The sequence below is a fragment of the Malurus melanocephalus genome, unplaced genomic scaffold (assembly GCF_030028575.1).
Source record: "Malurus melanocephalus ecotype Western Australia unplaced genomic scaffold, MMel_1.1 scaffold_983, whole genome shotgun sequence".
Classification (NCBI taxonomy): domain Eukaryota; kingdom Metazoa; phylum Chordata; class Aves; order Passeriformes; family Maluridae; genus Malurus; species Malurus melanocephalus.
Window position 1 is genome coordinate 74,623 of NW_026624215.1, and position 24,421 is coordinate 99,043.

General features: G+C 39.8%; 1 protein-coding gene across 1 annotated transcript in view; it reads right to left on the minus strand.

Annotated features, from left to right (window-relative positions):
* RIF1 (replication timing regulatory factor 1) overlaps window positions 1–24,420 on the minus strand; it is a gene marked incomplete at its 5' end in the record, with an annotated part of 25,953 nt that extends 1,533 nt beyond the window's left edge. Inside the window, 34 exons of the mRNA XM_057386536.1 lie at window positions 87–195; window positions 466–619; window positions 911–1,026; window positions 1,122–1,199; window positions 1,484–1,621; window positions 1,829–4,408; window positions 5,009–5,063; window positions 5,141–5,230; window positions 5,887–6,029; window positions 6,325–6,468; window positions 6,790–6,889; window positions 7,085–7,287; window positions 7,882–7,924; window positions 8,945–9,209; window positions 9,942–10,041; window positions 11,355–11,504; window positions 11,760–11,867; window positions 12,589–12,769; window positions 12,874–12,947; window positions 13,573–13,659; window positions 13,897–13,997; window positions 14,439–14,501; window positions 14,744–14,854; window positions 15,068–15,247; window positions 16,285–16,402; window positions 16,741–16,892; window positions 17,793–17,931; window positions 18,015–18,107; window positions 18,753–18,942; window positions 20,051–20,145; window positions 20,869–20,999; window positions 22,408–22,504; window positions 23,062–23,140; window positions 24,341–24,420. Coding sequence (XP_057242519.1) covers window positions 87–195; window positions 466–619; window positions 911–1,026; window positions 1,122–1,199; window positions 1,484–1,621; window positions 1,829–4,408; window positions 5,009–5,063; window positions 5,141–5,230; window positions 5,887–6,029; window positions 6,325–6,468; window positions 6,790–6,889; window positions 7,085–7,287; window positions 7,882–7,924; window positions 8,945–9,209; window positions 9,942–10,041; window positions 11,355–11,504; window positions 11,760–11,867; window positions 12,589–12,769; window positions 12,874–12,947; window positions 13,573–13,659; window positions 13,897–13,997; window positions 14,439–14,501; window positions 14,744–14,854; window positions 15,068–15,247; window positions 16,285–16,402; window positions 16,741–16,892; window positions 17,793–17,931; window positions 18,015–18,107; window positions 18,753–18,942; window positions 20,051–20,145; window positions 20,869–20,999; window positions 22,408–22,504; window positions 23,062–23,140; window positions 24,341–24,420 — 6,547 coding nt within the window. The remainder of the gene's footprint in view (window positions 1–86; window positions 196–465; window positions 620–910; window positions 1,027–1,121; window positions 1,200–1,483; window positions 1,622–1,828; window positions 4,409–5,008; window positions 5,064–5,140; window positions 5,231–5,886; window positions 6,030–6,324; window positions 6,469–6,789; window positions 6,890–7,084; window positions 7,288–7,881; window positions 7,925–8,944; window positions 9,210–9,941; window positions 10,042–11,354; window positions 11,505–11,759; window positions 11,868–12,588; window positions 12,770–12,873; window positions 12,948–13,572; window positions 13,660–13,896; window positions 13,998–14,438; window positions 14,502–14,743; window positions 14,855–15,067; window positions 15,248–16,284; window positions 16,403–16,740; window positions 16,893–17,792; window positions 17,932–18,014; window positions 18,108–18,752; window positions 18,943–20,050; window positions 20,146–20,868; window positions 21,000–22,407; window positions 22,505–23,061; window positions 23,141–24,340) is intronic.
* Between the last annotated feature and the right edge of the window lies 1 nt (window position 24,421).

A 24,421-nucleotide genomic window follows, 5' to 3' on the forward strand; every position in this document is an offset into this window, starting at 1 on the left:
GGATGAGGCTTTCCCAGTAGAAGGGAATGAAGGCAGTGAGAGAGCAGAACCCTCCAAACCCAAAGCACAAAGCCACCAACAGGTACCTGTTGCAAGTTTTTCTTCATCTCCACAAAGAGATTTATCCTCCACGTCATTTCCAGGCTTTTCGGCATCTTCCAGCACCACGTTTTCCTCCAACGCTCGAGATTTTACCTGGGAGTTTTTTTTGGGGAGAGAAAACCTTTTCAGATTACAAAAAAAAACCCTAGATTACATGGGGAGATGTATTTTAACCTTATATTAAGTCCAATCACCATTCCTGTTAATAATAATAGTTTAACCCAGACATCTGCACCTTGAATTCCCACTTTTGCCAGGGATTAGGTTTTAAAATGCTGCTTTTAATGAAAGAAAAGAATCCTTAATTCCTCCTGCAGTTAATTAGCTCAATATTGGCTTCCTGAGTACTAAACTCAACTTTACCTGCTGTTCATGGTATCCCTTCAGAGCTCTTTTGACATTGGAGACTTTRGGGGAGCGGATGGGCAGAGTTTTGATTTCCAGAGCTGTCAGGGTGCTCAGGTCTCCCACAGTTTTGATGTTCTTGGCTCGGATGAGCTGCCCCAAGCCCCTGGCACTGCAGCAGAGAAGGGAAAATGGGTTATTTTAGACAGTCAGGGAATATTCTGAGCTGGAAGGGAGCCACAGGATCATCAAAATAAAAAGAGGGACCACTCCTGGTCATCCCTGATCCAAGCTTGACAGTCATCAAAAAAGTATTTGAAAAAAATCCAAAAGAGTGAAATCTCTCCCTCACCAAATCACCCCCACTCCTTTTAAAGAATTCTGGCTAAAATCCTGGTTTTGTAKCTTCAGGAAGAATTCATTTTCTACWGGAAYATAACTTCAAAAKMAAGCAGCCACTCACCAGATGTTGGATGTGATCTGAGGTAAAATGACATCCACAGGGGCTTTGCAGCCAGCCAAGGCAGGATACACAAATTCCGTGGGGCAKGGCAGAGATTCCTTGGCCATCTCTGTGATCTGGGAGAACACAGAGGAAGTTTAAATTCACTGTCACACGCTGAATACAGGAAAAAAAAATATAGAAGAGAAACGTGAACTAAAGCACTTCTTACTAAACACTTCTTTGAGCTCTTAAATTTAAGGGTACGAGATCCAGGGGACAGAAATCCTTTGGTTGGAGTGGTAATGTGCTGGATAGAAAAAGAGGAAAAAAATATCTCTCAGGATGGTAGGAATTCAGTTAAGGGTAGGAGTTCAGTTAAGGGTAGGAATTCAGTTAATTTTCAGATTTTAGCCCCTGAAACCTCAGAGTGGGCTCAGAGTAACAGAACAAGTCAGGCTGAAGTGGTTTTKTTTCTTACACTTGTGATCCTCAGCTCTTACAATTGGGAGTAAGTGACACAAACAGGCACTAAAGCCATTGATGATAAATCCTGAATAAATGGGACACATTGAATATTGTAATGGAATTTACCTTGACCTGCATGTTGGAGAGGATTTTAAGACTTCTGGAYGAGGGTGAGGAGTGGGATCTGACCACAGGACTCCTCCTGTCGATGTCATCTGCCAGGCCCTCCTGGAAGATGGGRTTTGCAAAGGAGACCCGACGGATCTGAGGAGAGAAGGAGGTTTAGAGCTGGAAATGAACCTGAGAAATGAAGTCTGAGGAGATAAGAGCTCAGTTAGGAATTAAGTCATTAAAGTTTAATGTGTCCTCAGCTCCAGCATGGGATTATTCACAACAAAACCCACTAATTAAACATATTTGGAGCTATTATAGCTCCTCATCCCAGCTCTGCTCCAGAATGCCATGGCATACCTTGTTAGCAGGGGACAGGGAATCATCCTCCTGGCTCCTCTTGACCCCTCTCTTGAGAATGCTGGTGGATGGGGAKGCCAAGGGGGACCAGGTACGGGTCCCAAGGCTGGTGGGGCTCTCAGTCACCTGCACAGAGGATTCCCCCACTGCCTTCAGCGGGGAATCTGCACTCACGCTCCCCAAAGCTGCATCTTCAGGCACTTTGGTCTCAGTTTCCTCTAATTCCTCCTCCATTTCTTTATCTGCAACATCACAACTTTCTCCTGCAGCGTCCTCAGCTTCTTCTTTCTCCTCCTCATTTCCTTCTGGYTCCTCAATCTCTTTTTCCTCAGCTTTGCTGTCAACACTCAGTTCCTCAGGCACCTCTTCCAGTTGTCCATTTTGACTGATTTCTTCCTTCTCTGCAGTTGCTGGTTCTTCCTGCTGGTTCCCYGTGTCCAGGCAGCTCTCCAGGGGCTCTTCTGGAATGCTGTCAGGCAGAACCTGCTCTGTTTGCTCCTTCTGCTCAGCAGGTTCCTTGATWTCCTCCATGGRCTCTGTGSTTTCCYCTGCTGCACACTCKGTGTTCTCCTCCTCCYCCCCAGTGCTYYCCTGCAGGTTATCCAGAGCCATTCCCTGCCCTTCCAAGCTGAGGGATTCCTTTGGAGGGGGCAGTGGGGTGCTCATTGCACAGGGAGCCAGGGCCAAGCTCTCCTCCAGATCTGAGTTCCCAGACACATTCCCAGGAGTCTGCACTGGGGTGCTCTGGGGCTCCTCTGGCTCTGATTTCTCATTTTTAACTTCACTCAGCTTTGATTCTGTTACCTGCTGCTTTGGCTTTTTAAAGCAGCAATCRCAGCTCTTGATTTTCTTCACCCTTTTGCTTCTCTTGTTTTGACACTCAGGGCTTTGCAGATGGGAGGACTCAGCCCCAGAAATGCTGGTTCCTGGTGCCCAATCCCCCGTGCTGGTTTGCTTCTCCTCCTGTTCCTGTGCTGCCCTCCCCTCCTGCTCAGACATGCAGGGGCTGCCCAGGGACTCCATGGAAGCATCACCCTTGWGCTCCACGCTGTTCTCCAGGGCAGCACCAGCATTCTCAGAGCTGCCAGGTCCCMCAGTCTCTCCAGCAGCTGCAGGAATTGTCTGCTTTTCCAGGCCACACGGCTCAGCTGTCACTGCAGCACCAGAGCTGATTTCAGGCTCACCTTTAGTCTCTTCCTGTGAATTCTTATTTTCGTTTCCCTGAGGTGACACCTCCTGGCTGTGGCTCTCTGGCTGCGCCTCTGATTTCAATTTCCCTTCAAGAGAATCACTTCTGCTCCTCCCTTTCATGTGTTTTTTCTTCTTTGTGCTTTCCTCCTTGCCCTCAGAGCTGTCAGCCTCYGAGTTCTCTATGCTGGACAGCAAACCCTGGGAAGCTCTGCGGGTGTGGTACCGAGGGCGCTCCACCACTTTCTGTCCCACTGAGCTCAGGCTGTCCTGAGCTTCCCCCTCAGCCCTGGGGGAATCCTCTGCCCTCCTTCCCCCTCTGCTCCCCTCCTCATCCAGGCCCCTGGCAGCAGGAGAGTCCCTGCAGCTCAAGTCCTCTGCCACTCTCTCAGCTTGGCTGCTTTCTTTTGTATTTTCTGTCGTTTTCCCTGAAATTCCTTTCTGCTTTTGGGCCCCATCATCTTTACCCTGTGACTGTTTCTTCTGCCCAGTTTTCTCATCCTCTTTCCTCCTGTCTCTCTTTGGGGGCCCATCCTCCCTGTCCTGGCTGCCCGAGGAGCTCTCCACGGTCTCAGAACGTCTCCTGGAGGAGCGGCGGAGCACTTTGTGCTGAGGGGACACGGGTGCCACCGGGCTGTCCTCTGCTGGGGGCTGCTCTGGGGGGCTGCTGCTGCTGCTTGGGGGGGTGTTCTCCTTCAAATCCGTGTCCAGAGCCTTTTCCATCTCGGTGTTCTCATCCTCAGCTTTCCTGCTGTCTGATTCCATGGAGTGTTGAGCTTGGGATGGGCTTGGCAGGGTGTTCTCCACATCCTCTCCAGCAGGGCCTGGCTCAGTGCTGCTCTCCACACTGTCAGGAGCAGGGGACTCCTCTGTCCTGCCCTGGAGTTTGGATTTGTTCCCCTGCAGCTCCATCCTGCTCTGGCGCCGTGTCACCCTGCGGATGGWGGCAGAGCCCGCCTCAGGCTCGGCTTTGGGAGCATTTTTATTTTCCTCTCCACATTTCTCTGCTTTAGCACTGGCTTTGCTGTCACTGCTGCTCTCTGGCGTGGCTGCCCCAGACACCTCCAAGACAGAGTTTAASGGGGCTGGGCTGAAGGGTCTGTTCTCAGCAGCCCCAAATTTCTCCAGGGTGATGAAGGACTGGCGCCGGCTCACGGGCTGGGGGGTGCCTGAGATGATGTCGCTGGAAGCTGAGCCACTGCTGCCATTTGAGGTGTTCTCCTTCCCTGCTGAGCYCTCCTTGGAAGCTGCTTCCACAGAACTCATCTCTGACCCCTCTCCAGTGGATGTTTCTGCTGGGATCATCTCAGCTGGCTCATTTTTKGACTCCTCCTCGCTGTTGCAGGCTRGGCTCTCCTCGGGGTGACYTCCTTCACTKTCTGMATTTTCCTCCTGCCCCAAAAAACAGAAAAATATTTGTCCCATGAATATAATATTCAAACAAAATATTGAAAACAACACACGCACAAGGTTTTCCTAACCACCCTTCCTTCCAATTATTTATTATCTATTGGTAATTATAAAGGACACTTTTTAAAAATCCATTTAATCCCAAAACTATCAAAAAAGGTTTCAAGTTTTGCCAGAGTTATTAACAAACTTGCTGTATTTACCTGGAACTACAGTGATCACAGCAACTGCTSAGCCAATTCCTCTCCAAAAGGAATTGAGGATTTGTAATCTTGACCCCAATAAAATATTGTCACAGCATAGAAACCACTCATATAAATCCTCCCTTTGAAATCAAACACCCAATGACTGGGCCTGTCATTTATAAATTATATAAATATGATTGATATTAATATAAATGATATAAATAAATTATATCAATAAATTATATAAATAAATAATATAAGCAGAACAGATCAGAACCAATGGTGTAATGTAAATTGTCTCTCATCTGGTGCTGAGAATGGAAAACAAACCACCAAAACTCTCGTGTTTTGGTGAAAACTCTGATTTCCAAATCCCCATCAGACAATGGGAAATYACCTGAGGCTTGGCTGCAGTGTCTTCCTTGGCATTTTCCACTGCAGGTGGCACTTCCCTGGAAGAGAATTACTGAAATCAGTGCTGGTGCAAAAGGAGATGCCTTCATGACCAGAGCTGGTGACTTTTACTCACAAAGAATCTTCCTGGCTTTGAGTGTACTGGGAAAAGGAGGTGGTGTCCTGTGATGCATCCAAATTGTTGTACATGGCAGGAATATCCACTCTGGAACAAAACCAGCAATGGGAGGTCAGAATTCATTATCTCCTTATTTCAAGGCCWTTCTTTTCAGCTGCTTTCAATCTTTATTTTTGGGGAATAGAAGCTGTGATTGGGATCCCACTCTGTAAAGAATTCAGCAAGCACTTGACTGCACAATTCCACACGAATTCTGCTCACTCTGCTTTTGCTAAGCATAGAAAACATTTTAATACTATTTTCTCAYATTAAAAAGAGAATTCCAAAGATTCCTTTGCAGTTAAGGTGAGTCTTGGAAATATCCTAATTCCTGATATGCTGCTGACTCAGTAAATCCTTTTATCAGATTTTTTTTCCCCAATCCTTTCACTTCCATGATTTATGAAAAATGACATCTAATTTCACACTGCAAGTGAGTAATGAAATAAAAATCCAAACTCCAAATTCTCAAACTCCAAACAGACTGGGTAGAGTGTGTTCAATCAAATTAGGAAATGCAGTCCCAAGAACAATTTGGTTGCTTTAAAACAGCAAAGCCAGGAACTCTCTGAGCTTTAAACTTGTATGGAAAAACAACACTCAGTGATTTGCAGTGCCCTGAAATGCAGGAAATGAAGTTAAGCCAAGCTCAACTGCTCAATCAATGACATTTCACATGAAGTTTGAMATAATAAATGACAGACCTCTTTGACCTCAGCACTTCTTTTTGATGCTCTGTCAATATTCTTGCTTTTGTTTCTGGAGGAATAAACACAAAATCAACAGATTTCTCCTCTTCCAAAAGTGTGTCACTTGYAGTCTTGGCAGATGAAAATTCCAGTTTCAACTGCAGAAAGATAAAGAATCCAAACCCTGAGTTAGGAACAAGAGAGGAACTGAAAATCAGGAATTCCTGAAGGACATGACCTGTCCCTGTGAGAGAATGGCCAACCCCAAAATTCAACACCCAAAGGGAGGGTTGAGGTTTTGATCTGCCACAATCCCTCCCCTAAAACTCAGCAGAGAATTTGGACAGGAATATTAAATTTGAGTGTGCTGACAGCCTGAGCATCACTAAACTCATGATTTTGTCCTGAGGATCCTGGATTTGATTCCAGGACACCCAACTGGGAACACTTTACCTTTGCAGGGGTTACTTGCACGTTGCTGGACTTGTCTTTCCCATCATTTTTTTGTTCATTTGTCTGTGCCAATATTGAATCTCGTTTTTGTCCCACCTTCACCTCCATTCCACTGATYTTTGCATCCAGCTGGGAATTCTCCATCTATTCAAATCAAAATAAACTGAAGAAATTCCAAACTCACAAACCCACTTTGTGTTAATTTCTGCAATAAAACCATCCCACACTCCCACTTCCCTCTAAATTACAACTTAAAAACTAAATTATTTCAAATAAASTCATAGAACCCAAAATTTACAATGCAGAAAGTGCATTGAACCTGCTCAGTTTGTTGTCAGTGCTAACCCAGCACAGTTTATTATTGCAAACATGAWTCCAGTGCAGATCAATCATATTAAAAATCCCAACTGGCTTTTCATTCCCTGCTGAACAATTCCCATGAAATTGGGGTAATAAAATATTTACTGTGTCAGAGAAGGGACCACTGCACTCCTCAGATATCTCAATGCTTTCAAARCCAGGCAGCAGCAGAGGGATTTTCTTTTTGACTTGGCTTAATACAGACCTGCTCAACAACAACAACAACAAAAACAAACAAACACAAAAAAATAATAATAAAAAAAGAACAAAATAAACAAAAAAAAATTAAATTTGTGGGAGGGGAAAAAGGTGCACAAAAAGAGCAGCGGATCACCCAGCTCCGAGTGATCCAACACAGCTCTTCCTATAAAGATATAAATAATAAAAACACATTTCTTACTTTAATTGCTCAGGATAGGTGAGTGAGGAGGCCTTGGCAAAGGTGGAATTCCAGAATTGGGCACTCTGCTGGCGGAGCTGYTTGTTCCTGTGCTGGAAAGCCACRCACAGCACGGGGCTGAGCTGCTCCAGGAGCTCAGTGTCACACGAGCCTGGGCAGTGACACTGCAGGCACTGCAGGATCTCTGCCAGCAGCTTCTCCAGCTCAGGGAGAACAAAAAAACAGGGGTTTGAACTTAAGTTTCAAATAAAAGCTGCAATATTTGAATTAAAACCTTATTTAACACTATTATTATAGCCCCGAATAAACAGCTTGAAACGTCACTTCACATAGAAGTCAAAGAGCTGAGTGCTCCTTCCCCTCAAGAATAAAAAATTCATTCTTATAAATTAATATTGCAGTTAAAACCTTACTAAACTCTTTATTATTACAGCCCCAATAAACAACTTGAAATGTAACTTCACATTAAAGTTAAAGAGTGCTCCTCCCTCCAAGAATAAAGTATTTATTCTTATAATTTAATATTGGAGTTAAAACCTTATTTAGCTCTTTTTATTACAGCCCAAATAAACAATCTGAAATGTCACTTCACATAAAAGTCGAAGAGCTGAGTGCTCCTCCCCTCAAGAATAAAGAATTTATTCTTATAAACTTATATATTCTTATAAACTTATATATTCTTATGAACCCATTCTCCACCCTCATCCCATTTTGAAATTTATTTCTTTTTAATACAGGAGGAAACTCTGGTGCTCCCACATTTTCCCCAGCCCCAGTGATTTCTGTAGCAAATTTACCTTGGGRTTGAGATTGCTGTAGACTTTGGGTACCTCAGGGAGCCTGCCAAAATAAATAAAATCAATTTATATTCTGTTGTCTCATCTATCCCAAGCACAAAAATTTAACACAAAATCCATTCAAGCACTGYACATTTGTTTTAGTGAATAATTTGATGGAATCATTTTGTGAAATGAGCCTCAGTTGGGTGATTAAACAATTTCCTGATGGAGTTTCCTGAATTATCCTTTAAATTCCACAGATACTCACAAATTTGAAGAGAAATGAATGGAAAAGTCAGGAGTAATCAGTACAAATTAAAAAATAAAGCTTTTTTATGAATGAAGTTCTAATTTCCTTCTTAATGCTCTCCCCAAACACATTTCCCAGGCCACGTAAATATTTGCATTAAAAAGCTGAAGTACCACTAACCAATTTCATATAAATAAATATATTCCATACAAATAAATACACTCCATATAAATAAATATATTCCATATAAAGAAATATATTCCATATAAAGAAATATATTCCATATTTAAAAACTCCTTAGGTACAATTATCCAGAAAAATGTGAGGAAACTGCATTTAGTAACTCCTTTTATTAAGCCTATATTCTCCAAGCTGAAGAGGTTCCCAAATTTTTATTTGYTTCCATATGTCTTTCTTTAAAAATAAAGATCCAACTTCTGCCTTTTCAGGAATAAATTTTAAAAAAAGCATTGCTCAGAAAAGAAACTTTTCCATTTGCATGAATGAATCTAAGGAAAATTATACTCAGGAAAAGAAGCACCAAACCAAGTTTTTCTCAGCATTTCCTTCTGCTGAGGAATTTCTATGATTTGAGTGTACATGAAGTAATAATAATTTGTTTTCTAGAAAATGTCATGAAATTCCTGCCCACTAGGAAACAAATTCCTGTTCATAAATATCTTCACTGCATGGAAAATTAAACCTTTCAGCCTTGCAGAGATGCCAACACAGCCACTCTGAAAAGATCAAAATTCAAAATACGAAGTTTTTTTGAAAACCCTGCAAACCCTGAATTCCAGAACTCCCACCCCACCCTCCAAAAATACTCACTTGGTTTTTTCATAGAACTCTGCCAAGGGCTTGGAAAAAATTGCAAAGGTGGTGCCAATGATGGATGGCAGAGAGATGTGGCTGATGATGGTGTGGAGAGCAGCCAGAAGGGGAGGTCCCACTGACATCAGAGGCTCCAAAGGGATTTCTTTGGAGCTGAACTCGTGGAAAGAGTTCAGCAGCATCAGCAGGAGTTTGAAGAGAGAGGTCAGCTTGCCAAGGGGCTCCTTTTTCTTCTTAGCCCAGTCTGTGGGAGTCTGAGGAGCTAATATTAAAAATTGTATTAAAAAATTGATTTTTTTCCTTAACTAACATTCCTGACAACAAAATACATCTGAACACTGAGTCTGCAAGAGAGGCAGAACTTTGATTCTCAAACTACATCTTCATACAAAGAGTTGAAAATCCTAACAAGACCTAATAAATACATTTTTAATGCTCATTTTTATCATCTCAATACTGATCTCTATTCTTATTTCTATTTATGGCTGGTCAGCCTTTGCTTTTAAGGCTTTAATGCCTATTTGAAAATAAACAAGAATCATTCCTCAGATAACACCTGAAACATAAATTCTACAACAGTCAACAGGAGGGAAGGAGAAATATAAATTTTTATTAGTTTATTTYATAATTTATAATTAATTTATATTATTTTTTCATTAACATTTCCAATTAAAGCATCTAATTCCTTCAGCAGCTCAACACTGCATGTTACTAYTTTAACAAATTCCCATTTGGGGCAAATAACTGTAAATATTTTTTAACTGAGTAAAAATAATATAAATACTTTTTAAAGTACGAATATAGTAAAAATATGGTTTTACTTAGTGCTTTACTATTTTGTAAATTATTTCTTCAGCTTTAGCAATTTTAAGTGGGAATGAGAAATAAAATAAAGAATATTTGATATATGATAAACCTCTGTCTYCTGTTAAACTCTCGTTTTTAACCAAATCTTGAAGTCACACAGAGAAACCYCCAAATCCAAAATTCTTACATCTGGTTTTGGGCTGGAATTTTGTTCCATAGGGTGCAAAATTGATGCAGTCAACCATGACTGACACAACGTGGGTGAGACCTTCCAGCATGGGAAACATCTGAGGAGGAAACAGAAATCCATCATGAGAAACAGAAATCCATCATGACAAACAGAAATCCATCATGAGAAAGAGAAATCCATCAGAAACAAAAAAAAATCAATCATCAGCAGAGTTCAAAAGAGCAAAAATGACAGAAAAAATCATTGTCTGATCAGGACTGCAAAGCAACAGATTTAATTGAAAGGTGGACAAAATTATTCTGCATTATCAGATCAGACATTTTTCAATTACATTTAAATTACATTTCTAAATACAAATATTTACACAATTGAGGATGAGCTTCCCATTCTAACAAATGAGATAAATACAGTGTCTAAAGCAGAAAACAGTGACAGGCAACTGGGAGAAAGGGTCACATTTAAAATAAATTAATATAATTAAGGTTAAAGGGTCACAAACCCTGATTGCCACAGAAGTCACTGCAGGCACAACAATTAAATTGTCATTAACAGTCACAGCAAAATTAGTTTTTAGTGCATTGAAAATGATGCTCAAATTTGCTTTTTTTCCCACTCAATTCATCACAGATTCTTCTAAATAAAGCMAAACTTGATTTACAAGGAACACTGATACTGTGAGCTAAATAAAAAATTCAATATTTAAAAAGTTTCAAGAACTTTAAAATTGTTTAAGTTTGGCTTGTTTAGTAATGATTGATTTTTGAAAGTAATTTGACAAACATCAAAATACAGCAGCATCCAAGGTAAGTTATAATGATGCAATCCTCTAAATTCCACGTTTTCAAACTCCATTTTTTAAATTTGTTTTTTTCACAGTATTTTTTCCACAGTGAACTTCAAGCATGAATAATTTTATGTCTCGAAGTTAACGTTCACCCCAATTCCCTTTGTGGTGTGGCTTTGAGAACAGGTAATTTCAATAATATAAAAGTTTATACAACTTTAGAAATAAAAATTTTACATTTTAATGTACAAGGCTGATGGTTCCAAGCCACATCTCTCCTCCTTCCTAATTTCAATTATGGATTTCTGGTATTTGTGAATCCCACCTGAAGTTGCCAAAATCTAAAAACACATTTCATCCACACAAATCCCATTTATCATGACACTCAATGATTATTATTAATTAGTTAAGAGTCAAATCTAAAGTCTGCTYAAGTATTTGAATATTGAATTATTTTTATAATTAATTTTACTCCCTTCTTTCATTTTTCTACCAACTCCTTTYAGCAAAAAGAATTTCTTAAGTCTCACCAAAACCACACCACAGAAATCACTGCATTGAGAGCTCACAACGAATTTTTGTATTTAATTTCAAAGAGATCTGCTAAATGTATGTTTTATACTCACTACTGGAGTTTCACCTTCTAGCCCAGCTATTATTTTGGCACACAGCTCCTCACAGCACAGATTTTCTTCTGCTGTTGCAACCAGAGCAGAGCAGCGAGCGAAAGCTCGGTACAGGTCCGACCACGTGCGCAACAAGGATTTCAGAGTTGCCTTTAAAAATGGAGAGAAAAAGGTCATAAATGGTAATTTCTGTGCACAGAGAAAAACTTGATTTGTGTTTTCTTCTTCTGAAAAAACTCATATAATTTTTTAGGGGTTTAAATGAGAGTTTTAGGATTTAAATCCAACCTTGGAGCAGCGGTCCAATGCAGAGACACACTGACAGCAAACTCTGAGTTTATCAGGCAATTAAGAGATTTTATAAACCCCACATTATTTTAATTAACTTTACACACTCAGATTTACCTGTGGGAATCCCTGAGTGGGGAAAATGTGGGATACTGGCAGCAGCAAAGCACTGTACACAGCACTGAAGTTGTGCTCCAGGGCATCCCCCTGGTTCACCTCGTTAGTCTGCAACAAGAAGAGTTTCCTGATTAATGAAGCTGCAAAATTGGGATAATAAATATGGTTGTTCCTGATAAATTGTACAGAAGCAYAGTTTAAAATCAGATATTTTGTTCTTTCAAGAGTTCAAGAGGATCCTGCTGCAAAAGGCATAAAAAGCTCTGTTTCTAAATGCCAAAATAACTTAATCCCAAGAATAAAAATAATCTGTGAAAAGAAAACTTATTTTGGTTGCAAAAAGTGATTACACACTTAGAGAATCATGGAATGRTTTGGGTTGGGAAGAACCTTAAAGTTCTCTTAATAAATTCTTACATTTTTAGGTCTAATGACTCCCATGAAGAGTAATTAATTCAACAATTCCTCCATTACAATCAGTGTATTTCCAATAAGCTGCAAAACCTTTTAAATATTAACAGTTTATGTGGCTCTTATCACAGTAAAGATGTCTAACACAAGTAAAACTCTGGTCTAATTACATCCTGAACATCCCAATTTRGGATTTATGATATTTTCACACCAAGCAAATAAACCCATAGTATTTAAAAGTTAACAGTTCCTGGAGAGCAGCTTTCCATGTTTTTTAACAGCAGTGTTGTGCCAATGGTATCTAATTTAACTATCACTTAATTCTTAAAAAAAATCAAAATAAATGCTCAGCACAAAGCTCTCCTGTGGGGCTCTGGGGTTGGGGAAAAGAACCAAAAAGCACTGATTAATTAATTACCTGATTAATCCACTCAGTCAGAGGATTAACAACAATACTCCACATCCTCCAGAGRTGCTCCTTGTTCTCCACTTGCTTGGCATTCTGATCAACAACATTGAGCACAGATTCACTGAAAGCCAGGGCAGAGGTGGGCCCAGACAGCACAAAACCCACCAGGGTTTCCAGAATCACAAAGAATCTAGGCAAGGAAATTAAGAGGGTTTTTTTCAGGTAAAATTAGGAAAAAAAAAAAAGTGATATTTTTTCTAAAGGATGCTGAATACACAAAAAAGCTCCACATACCTTTCATCTGTCACACAGGAGTCCAAGAGGTTATTGTGGAAAGGCAGCTGGATTAAGAACAGAGCTGGAGTTCCCTTGGAAAAAAAAATTAAAGAGGTTAAAACAATGTTTTTCCAATTAAATGGCTGCCTCACCCACACAAGTATCTATATATTGTATTAAACTGAGCCAAAAATTCACAATTATTAATAGTTGTCAAATTGGTCAATCCTAACACATCAAAATAAAAGGAAGAGGGGAACTGGAAACCTGAAACTGCTGCCAGATGCAGGATTTTCTCATTTCCAGATTGCAGCAGGAGATCTTTTGGACAAATCTAGCACAAATTTTTCAGGTGTGCTAATGTTGAGAGTATTTAACAAAATTTATTTAATATCTGCCAATTACAACTCCAACTCCTTCCTACTCAGTCTGCTCCTCTGAACACAAAAATCCCCCAAATTCACCATAATTTCAACCTTTTTTCAGTTTCTTTTGGTGATTATTTTCTAGGTATTTTATTATTTGTTCCTCCCTTCTGATGCAGCACACAATATTCACTAATGGAGTAATTTCAGGGTTCAGTTCATTAATTAAAAGACACTTCAATTATTCCTCAGCTGTGAGGCCTGGAAACAAAGTCTGCATTCTGGAAGATGAATTAATTTGCCTTCCCAACATCCTTCAGCATTAATAAAGTCCCAGAATTAATTCACTTACATTTAAAAGATCCATATCAGCAACCTGATAAGCTGGTGATCCCAATACTTTTGGAGGCAGCTCCTTGACAGTGATATCAATGAGGGACTAAGGAGAGGAAAAGAAAAAAAAAACAAAAATAAATATATTTTTCTGAAGATTTAAGTATTTAAAGCAACACCAGAAATAAAAGCAAAATTGAAACAATTCCCTTCAGTCAAAAAAAAAAAAAACCAACAACAAAAAAATTTCCATCAAGGTCTCCAAACTGTTTTTTGAAGCATAGGAGAATCATTTACCCAACTCTGCTGATAAATCTGAAAATGTTTTTAAAGAAAAACGTACCAGGATTTTCTGCACAGGAAGAGAATTTGATGCCACAATGTTTTTTAAGGCCTGCAGTAACATGGTCAGTATTTCTGAGCCTTGCTTTTCTTTCTTATTGCCTGGAATAAAGAACATTTCCAGTTAGAGCAGAACCAAGCAACGGCCATTCTGAGCATCAAACTTTTAGTGCAAGAGCAAAAAAATTCWGTGTACATTTGTAAACAAATACCTGAGAGAGTCAGGTACCAATTCTGCTCATAACATAACTGAAATTTCCAAGTTTAAATAAAAACCTCTGAGTTTATTTAGTAAATGGAAAATTTCATTGAAGAAAAAAAGTCAAAAACTTCAATTTTAGTATTCACTGAATGCCTCCATTTCTCAGTACTGAAGACCTAAGGTGTTTTTTTTTCTTTTGATATTGCTTTATAAAAAAACAAAATTATTGATTCAGACTAAACCCAAGCAATGAAGGACCAACAATTTATGGTCTGGTCTTCAAAATCAACCTCTGACTGCTGAGCAATGAGTGACAAATGATAAAAAATGACCCTTTTTACCTGCTTCAATTGCTGTTTTTACATATCCATTTATGTCCTTCCAGATAGCATGGAGCAAGCAATCTACAAGATAAAAATGGTTTTGTTCAGTTTGCAATAAAAATATTCAACAAAATTGCAGCTAAATTATAAACTGTGTTAAAAGACAGRTTGTGATTGAAGAAAAAAGTGATTTTAGGTTTTGAGTGCAAGTCAGACCAGTTCTACTCAATAAAATATCAGGATATTAAACAAAACATTTCTTMTATTTCCCTTGCCCACTTGATTTTGCAGTAAATAATCAGATTTCATCACTAAATTCTTACCAGGAACTTCTTTTCCAACTGCAATAAAGCCATCCTGAACAGCATTGATCAGAGTGCTGGCATGTTTACAAAAAAAAGAAGGGCTACTGATCAGTGGGTACTGGAGAGGCTCTACAAGAACAAAAAAACAYATTCCATAAACCTGTTATTTTGCAGTTTACTGGGAAAACAAGCCTTAAAAATCATCAAGTACATACGTGCTTAGAGCATTTAACATAGAAAAAAAATCTCATCTTTAAAGTTRTAAATGTTTAAAGCGTTTCATTTCAACAAAATTTGTGATTATGCAAATAAAAAAATAAAAAAAAAGTTTAACTTATATACCTAAACTGAGCACAAGTTTGTTTTGCTTAGCAAAATCAACAACTGCTGGTCCCATGAAGAAGTGGAGCAGCATTTCAATGCCCAGGAGTTGGATGGAAGGGAAGAGCACTGCTCCTGCTCCTGCTCCACTGCTGTTCAGGGCCATCCTGGGTGTGGCTGGGCTCACAAACAGCTGGGCACCTGAGGGAGGGGACAAAAGGCACAAAAATATATCACATTTCAGGGAAAAAAAGATCCACCCGCCCCAAATCTCCCAGGAAAAGGACAAATCATTGAGSAGTGTTGGCTGAAAGGCTCCACTGACAGCAGGTTCTGGTTTACCATCACATCCATGTTTTTTTCCAAATATAAATATTCTACCCAAAACTGCAAACTCTGGGACACCAAATTTTATTTTGGCCACATAAATCTCCATGGTTAAAGCTGTGGTTACACAGTCATTAAACAATTCAAAAAGTTGTACAACTGCTACAAAATAATTCCCACTGGAAACTTTCACATGGAACACAGATTTAAGAGGCCTTGGCAAAACRTTTTGACCAGCTAAGCTGTGATTTCACAGGATTAAGATGATCATTTTAAAGAAGGGAACAGAGGAAAATCCCCACWTCCAGRACATTCTTGAGGCTCCTAATTAYACCARYCTAGMATGGCACAAGCCATGGATGCCAGGMTTSYATAAAGGGAAGAAAAAGCAGGAGTYGATCAAAAATCAACTCCAAAATCAYTGATGGATCATCATCACTGGGTAGGTTTAGATGGGATATTGGGAACTGGGAATTCCTGGCTGGGAGGGGCTGGGATGGAATTCCACCCCTGGATCCCTGGAAATGCCCAAGGTCAGGCTGGAATTGGGGCTTGGGGCAGCCTGGGACAGTGGGAGGTGTCCCTGTCCTTTCAGGGGACAGGAGATTGGAACTGAAATGATCTTCAAGGCTCCCTCCAACCCAAACCATCCCAAGATTTTATAACAATTCAGGCAGAAACTAAAAATACTCCAGAAATAAAAGGGCACCTACAAACAGCACATATACAAATACATGCAAACATTAATTTAATCCAGTATCAATCACTACCTCTGAGTCCTGGAATAACCATATGGAAAAAATCACTATTTTCAATAATAATAATCAATGAAAAAGCAAAAATGTGATAAACAGATGTGTCTCTGAATCTAAAATGTAGCTGGAAAGGTGACCAGGTTGATGTTTCAGTACCTGATTTCTGCCCAGGGGTTGTTGGGCCCAGGCTGGGGGTGTTTGGCAGGCGAGTGGGAGTTCCTGGGAATGCAGCAGGATCCAGGCTCAGGGTGCTCTGGATTAACGGGACACAAACCTGCAAAAGGATCCCAGCCCAGGAAAAACAGCTGTAAAACATGCAAACCACAAAGCACACATTTCAAATATCCCACACTGGGCTGCTGSTCACAAATCAGAATTAGAAATGGCCAACTCAACTAAAACTCCTGTTAAATACAATACAGTTGACCATCCTAAGAAAATACTTTTCTCTCCCTTTACTCCCATCCTCAAACTTAATTTAATGAAATTCAGGTGTTGAACAGAAACATGTTCATTCCAGCACAACTGAAATACTTGGATCATTTTCCTTTCTATCTTCATAAATATTTATGGTCTTTTCAGCAGTTTTCAGGCTGCTCTCAGCTCTGTTACCTGCTCAAAGTTTGAAGGCAGGTGAGGTCCCAGTCTCATCAGCAAATACCACCACACCTCCAGCTTGGTCAGTGCCAGAGCCTCTGTCCTCACATGGATGGAGCTCAGTGGCTGCATCAGCAGTTTCAGCCTCTTAGCACTGCACAGGATGTCTGGAAGACAAAAAAACGTGTATTTTAAGCAATACAAATTTAATTAAATAATTTTAAATAATTTTTATTATGCTTTTTCCAACTGTATTTTACCTAAAAATTCAATTAGTGCTAATTTGCAAAACTCAGACACACCATCCTTTCAGACTATCTCACTGCTCTAAATATTATCTAGAATAACTCTGGAAAAATCAAGTATTTCTTTTTAACACCAGACTGAAATTAAATTTTCTCAATTCCAACCTGCTTGAGAAAGGAGGTTGGAACAGGTGACCCAACCTGACCCATTCTGGAATTMTGTGATAAACAGGAAGAAATTCCCTCTTGCTTGCTCTGTTAGATCCCAACTGCCCCAGGGGAAGGAAAATGAAAGTTTTTTCTTCAGAACAGAGAGAAGCACAATCAAGGTAAAAAAATATTTTGGTACAGGGCAGACTAAAAACTTGTCCAGGTCGAGGTTACACCTTTAAAACAACTTTTTTTTTAAACACCTCTGGAATCCTGAACATTGCCCTTGTCCAGTTAAACCCCACATTCCAAAAAAAAGTTATACAGAATGTTTTATTCTCTATTTCGTTGCTGTTTGGATCAATTACAGCACCACAAAACACGATTTAATAATTTTATTCTGTTCCTAGCAGAAAATTAAGATAGACTAAGATAGATTAAGATRGACTAAAATAGATTAAGATTTAATAATTTGAATGATTAAATTATCACTTTGCCTTAAAAAGAAAAAACAAAACAAGGCAAAGAAACCCAAAAACTTCAATTTTATTTATGTGTGTATCCAGTGGTATCTACCACAGCACTGACCACTATGAAATATTCTTAATATTCTCTCCCAGTTATGTAAAGTGACAATAAGCAAAACAATTCAGATTATTTTTTTCAATCTACCTGGATTTAGAGCAAAATTATCAATGAGGCTCTTCCATGCAATGAAGGCAATTTTCTTCACCACAGGGGAGCCACTCCTGAATCCCAGCTCCTCCAACTGCAGCAGGGAATTGATGAAGCTGCCACTTCGATGCAAAGTCTGAGGAGGAAAAATTCAAAATTTAGAGATTTATGCTGCTCAAAACTCCTTTTTTAAAGATTCCTGATTGCCTTTGTGCTCACCTTGCCAAGCAATCTGACAAACAGGGGCCACAGCTTTAACACGAAGGTCTCGTTTTTTGTAGAAAAYAATTTCTGAAGTTCGGAAATTAATTTCTGCAGGCAGAAAGAAACAGAATTTCTACAAGAAATATATTTAAAATAATCTGAAAATGACACACTCATATCGATTCTGGAGACATAATCAGCATGTTCCCTCATCAGGATTTAATTCTGGTCCACAGAGCATTTGCTACCACCTGATTCTCTTTTTTGTTGGAATTTATGGTTGTTATTCTGACAGTGCCAACCAACAGATCAAATTCCACTGCTTTAAATATTTGCTCTGCCTCTAACCCTAAAGTTAAAACACACTCTGACCCTAACCACCACCTTGTTTGGTCGGGATTTTTGGTTTTTTTTCAGCAGGGAATATGGCAAAATAAATAAGCCAATAAGTCCAGAGTTCTGGGAGTGCAGGGGAACATAAAAAGCTTCATCAAAAACACCAAGGGGCTGCTGGAAAGGATGGGGAATCTTAATGGACATGGAAAATGCTGAGTATCCAACACTTTCCTGCCTCCATCTCCACTCTGAGGCCTCCCAACTCTATCTGCTGTCACATTTTTACAGTCCTATATTTACATTTCCATTCATTTTTTCCATCAAAACCACTGACATCAATCAGAAAATCACATGAATACCCCAAACTCCCAAAAACCCCAGTTCCTCCTGGAGCAAAAGATCAGCTCTGGCACTCACTGTGGTCATCAGGTGCTCGGTGACAGCAGCCACCTCCTGCTGTTTCTGCAGGAGCAGTGGCATTCCCATCTCCAGGGCAGTGGCACCTCTTAACTGCACTTTGTGAGCAGAGTGGACAACCAGAGGGATGATCAGCTTGGCCCACCTCACAGCCTCTTCTCCCATCTGGGCTGGAGTTTGYTCCATTAAGCTGGATCCCAAAAAAAACCCAATAAAAATAGGGATTACACATCTCAAACAGACTGCTCAGGCACTCAAATTATCTTTATCTAATCAATATATGCTGTAATTCAACCTATAATTATAGGAAACCTTTATAATCAATTCTATTTTGAAATTTTATTGAAAACTGCTGCCTTTCAAGTTATTAAAGCCAGAGGAAAAGCACTATTCCACTTTCAAATGGATTTGCAGTTCAAACCAGATGCCACAAGTTAAAGAKAATACTTAAAGAAGAGTAAAGATACAAGCTCAATGTATTTATTAATACAGAAATTAAATTAATACTATATAACGATAAAATTGGAATATTTTAGTTCTGCTGAACCAAAACAATGTGTTCTCAGTAATGGTCATAAAAAGTCACCTTTGGAATGAGAATTTCAACCATGTTATGGGAAACATTGCACTAAAACATGCTGGCAAGGGGGCATTTTCAAATAAAACCCCAAATAATGGCAGAGATCTCTCAACCAGGCAGGTTCTGGAAACAAAATATAAGAACATGCCTTGGGAAGCACAGGTGAGACTKGGGAAATAATTCCTTAAAAGCCATTAAAACTGAGAGCAAGGCTTTCATCTGAATATTGCCCAATTTCTGCATCAGCATTATTGTATTAACAGTAATCTTTTACATTTCTAATAACACACAAAACAAGYARTGCACAGTGCAACTGCTCCCAGGCACTGCCCAGCAGYTCCCCAGTTTACATCTGGGCACAATTCCATATTCCAGGGAATATCCCCTTGGATCAGCTGGCCCAGCTGTGTCCCCTCCCAGCTCCTTGTGTCCCCAGGGYTGGGCTGAKAAGCTGCCAAGTCCTTGACTTGGAGCAAAMACTGCTCAGCAGTAACAAAAACACCCCYGTGTTATTAACATTCCTCTCATCCCAAATCCAAACCACAGCACTCAGCAATCACCCCCAGCCTTYAAAACCAGGACAGCACTGGAGAAAAACAGTCCTTAATACATCCAACAATTCAAACAGCATTACAAACCTTTTTTTTTTTAATATATTTATGGTTTTGTATGAAGAGTTTTCCCCTCAAATTAAGGATCACAACTGAAGAACACTCACCGTATAATGACATTAAGTGCTTCATATTCMACCACAACAGATTGTACTTCTCCTTTAGTCAGGATTGTTTCCAGGGTAGAAAGGATGTTGGACACCTGAGGAAACAAGTGAACAGCAGAGTGAGTACCTGGATATAAATAATGCCATGTGCAGGTGCAATTATGGAACTCCATTTTCCAGGATTGTGGTTGGATTATGCCAAGTTTTGTTTTAAATTGGAATATTTATAAACTTTCTCCACTGTGCAATTTCACTGCTTTCTGATAGAATWGCTCAGATTGCATCTTCCTCAAAGAAAGCAGTAATTTCTGGCTCAAGTTTGCCAAGAATTGATAATTTTATTCTCAGATTTGATGGGAAATAATCTTCACATTCAAAAGCCACTGAATGGAGAGTGACCAAAAATTTGCCTCCTCTCCCTAGGAAATAAATCCACAAAAAGAAAAGTGAAGCAACTCACTCCTTTTTAACAATTTCTGAAACCTCCTCGGTGTGAAATGAGGCCAGTGAAATAAAAGTGAAGAAACTCACCTCCTTTTTAACAATTTCTGAAACCTCCTTGGTGTGAAATGAGGCCAGTGAAAGAAAAGTGAAGCAACTCACTCCTTTTTAACAATTTCTGAAACCTCCTCGGTGTGAAATGAGGCCAGTGAAATAAAAGTGAAGAAACTCACCTCCTTTTTAACAATTTCTGAAACCTCCTCCGTGTGAAATGAGGCCAGTGAAAGAAAAGTGAAGAAACTCACTCATTTTTAACAATTTCTGAAACCTCCTCCGTGTGAAATGAGGCCAGTGAAATAAAAAGTGAAGAAACTCACCTCCTTTTTAACAATTTCTGGAGGAAATGACTGCTTAGAGATGACCCAAAGTGCCCGAGTGCGAGTGTTCTTGTCTGAGGATTTTACAGCAACACTGTTCACTGTTGACAGCAGGTCCTGGGTCTCTGTGGCTGAAAGCAGAACACACAAATCTCCAAATCACAAATGTTCATCACAGTCCAGGTCATTCTGCTCACTTAACACTGCCCAGGAGTCATTCAGCCACAAGTTGCAATGATTTATTGTCTCAAACGTTACTTTGGAGCAGTTACTCTCCCAATGAAGTAGGAAAAAAGCTGGAAATTTATTAATATACAGATATTGATAATGCAGAATGTCTGTATTACCCTACAGAACTGGAAGATAACTTTAATTAAATACACMAGAGCTAAAGATTAAATAATTATTCAAAACTTCTTGGATTTCAAGCAAATTTAGCAGCACTTTGGTCAATCTCAATAAATTTATTTTAGGGTCTACAAGAGGTTTTATTATTAAAGGTGGTGGTAAAATTATAACTCACTATGTAAAAATTAATAAGGTTAATATAGGATTTGCAACCAGCTAGGAAAACAGATGGAGAAATCATGTGTTCCTTTAAAATTCAAGGGTAATAAGTCTGATTTATCASAAATTTGCACTTTGTGGGTGAATGAACCCACAATCAGAGAAATGTAAAGACACATTTACTCCTTTCCCTTGACCAAAAGTACACACAAAGGTACAGGAGCTGCTTGTCCTCCCTCCCTCTCCATTGTTCTCAGAGCTGTGTTATTTCTGGAGCCTGACATTCTGTAACAAAACTGACCCTAATTTATCAACTGGTTAAAAAAAACCAGTGAGTTATGAACAAAAGACATAGATATTATTGGAGATGCTTCATTCTTACAGGGAATCAGGGGAAATCTGGCACAATAGGAAAGCAAAACACTGAAAAAATTGAGAACAACCAAAAGAACCAATTTGAAACACAAAAAATGCCCTCTTCCCTGCTCCCAAAACCCTGTGGTTTCACCTTGAGGCAAAGCCTTCAGTTTTTAGCAACAAAACCTTTTGTAAAAGGGATTTAGCACCTTCTAAGAATGCAGTCACAAGATTTAGATTAATTTGAAATATTTGGGGCTGGACTAGATGMACTTTAATGGTCTCTTCCAACTCAAACCACTCCATGATTTGATGGAACAAYGAGAAATCTCCAAGTAAAAGCTGGAAAATGTGGAAAAGCATCACTGTGCACACACAAATCCTACAAATAGGTTCTTCACTCTTTCCCCACATCATCTTCTTCTGTCTGCTAATTCCACACAACCAATTACTGCACTAATTGCTACCAAAGTGTTTAATGAAACTAAAGTTAATAAAACAGGATTAGTGTAAGAGCACAAAAAATTATCACCATAATTCTGTACAAAATGTAATTAATGAACTGATCACACTGCTGATATTAAGAGACAAAACCAGGCCAAAATTAAAATAAATGCTARAAAGGACATAAAGAACTCTGATGTATATATTTTTACTCCCAGTTTGTTTGCTTACCAGATAATTCAGCTGTGTTATTTGAATTAAAAGTGCAGAACCCCACTGCCTGCAATGCTGCATTACTGAGCTCCAAGTTTGGACTCGAAATGTGTGCCTGGAAAAAAATAAAAAAAACAAAACCAGAATCTCAGGTTATCAGGAATCTCTGCAATTTAGACAACTTTATTGAAGTAAATCCTAAACATCCCAAGTTCTTCCCYTTGGCTATGTATGTTATGTTCTATCTCATGACTCTACAATTGTTTTTAAACTCCTGAAACACAAGGAAAAATTGGCTACGAACAATCTTTACATTAATCCTTAAAAAAACTTGACATTTACTGCATTTTCTGAATTCTGAAGGGTTCCTAAGGCAGCCACAACACCCAATCTCTTCTGGCTGGAAGATCTGACTGTGGCACTGCCTGAACACATCCAAGACCCTGCTTTTTTTTCCTGCATTAATTTTCCATCTGTTTTACAAAAAAAAAACCTCTTCCTGCTCTGTCATTACCCTGCATTCCTATTAAAGGCTGGACTCCATGATGCTGGAGGTCTTTTCCAACCTCAATGATCCTAGGATTACAAATGAAATTAAATTTGAGTCTTACAATGCCCACCAAAATATATCTTTGTTCACTGAAGTGCAGAGAACTGAATGGACAAACACACCTTAAACACTTTGCAGAGTTGAGGGAAGTGTTTCCTGATTTCTGCAGTGAATGCTTTGCCTCCTTCACCAGTCAAGCGACTGCAAGAATGGAAAAGAAACAATAATTACAAGTTAAACACACTATAAATGACATAACATTCATTTTCTGACACACAGAAGGCTATTTTCTTGAAGAAAATTGATATAACACCAAAGAAATTTAAGAGCATAAATGCCACCACATGGCAGTAAAATATTGTGTTATAGTACAATGGAGAAAGTGAAGAGAATAATGATTCACTTTCTGCTTAGAGAATATTTATAAAAACATTAAGGCTTTCATTTTTTTGGGTCAACTTCTATAGAAACATTACAATTTAGCATGGAAACTTTAAATTACTTTCTACAAATCAGAAAAACAGAAATAGAGGAGCTGAAAAAGCACATTCCTCAGGAGCAGGACAATCCTGGTTTGACAACCAGCAAGGACGTGAGGAACATCCACACCACAGAGTTGTAATTATCCCATAAAATGTTAATCATCAGTTTCTCACAGCAAAACCCAAACAGTGGTAAGTTCAGTCATCCAGGGATAACCTGAGAAACCTGTTGCTGCTGAGTACTTACATCAGGACTTTTTTTTTTGTTGTCAGTTATTTCTAGAAACCTGTAAAATCTGGTATCTGAGCAGTTACAGCTTTAAAAGTCACTGCAGAATAGAAGGGCAGGAACTCAAGGGAGACACTGAGAGAAAGAGATCTCATRCCTCTGCACATGATAAAATTGGAAAGATGCAGGTAAAGGCACAAACTCATGGGGAAAATGCGCCTTTCAACAAGAAATGCGATTCAAACAAGCCRCGATCGCTCTGAGAAATACAACTAAAAACTTCACCCTTCCAGCCATAAAGCTGCAACGCAGTTCCTTTTTTTGTCATCAGATGAAAGTTATTATTTTCCAACATTCCTTTCATCCACCCCTGATGATTCCCCGGGAAATGCAAGAGGGGAGGGAGGCTCTGGGATGCGCAGACCCGGTGAAGATGCACTCCTTCCTCCCTCCTCTTCCTCTCCTTCCTTCCATCACTCCTCCCTCCTTTCCCGACTTCCTTCCTCCTCTCCCTCCCCCCAGACCCGCATGTCTCCCCCGCGGCCACGCCGTCCCCAGCCGGGGCAGCACCTCCCCGTTCCGATCGCCCTCCCGGGCCTCTCCCTCACCGTGCCCGCCGTGCCCCCGCCGGGCCGAGCCCTCAGGCCGCCCTCACCCCCCGGGCAGCGTGCGCGTCCCCCCGGCGCTCACCTGACGATGGTGAGGTGCGCGTCCGTCAGCTCTCCCGGCGGGGCGGCGGGGTCCTCCAGGGTGTGGAGCAGCGGGCCGAGG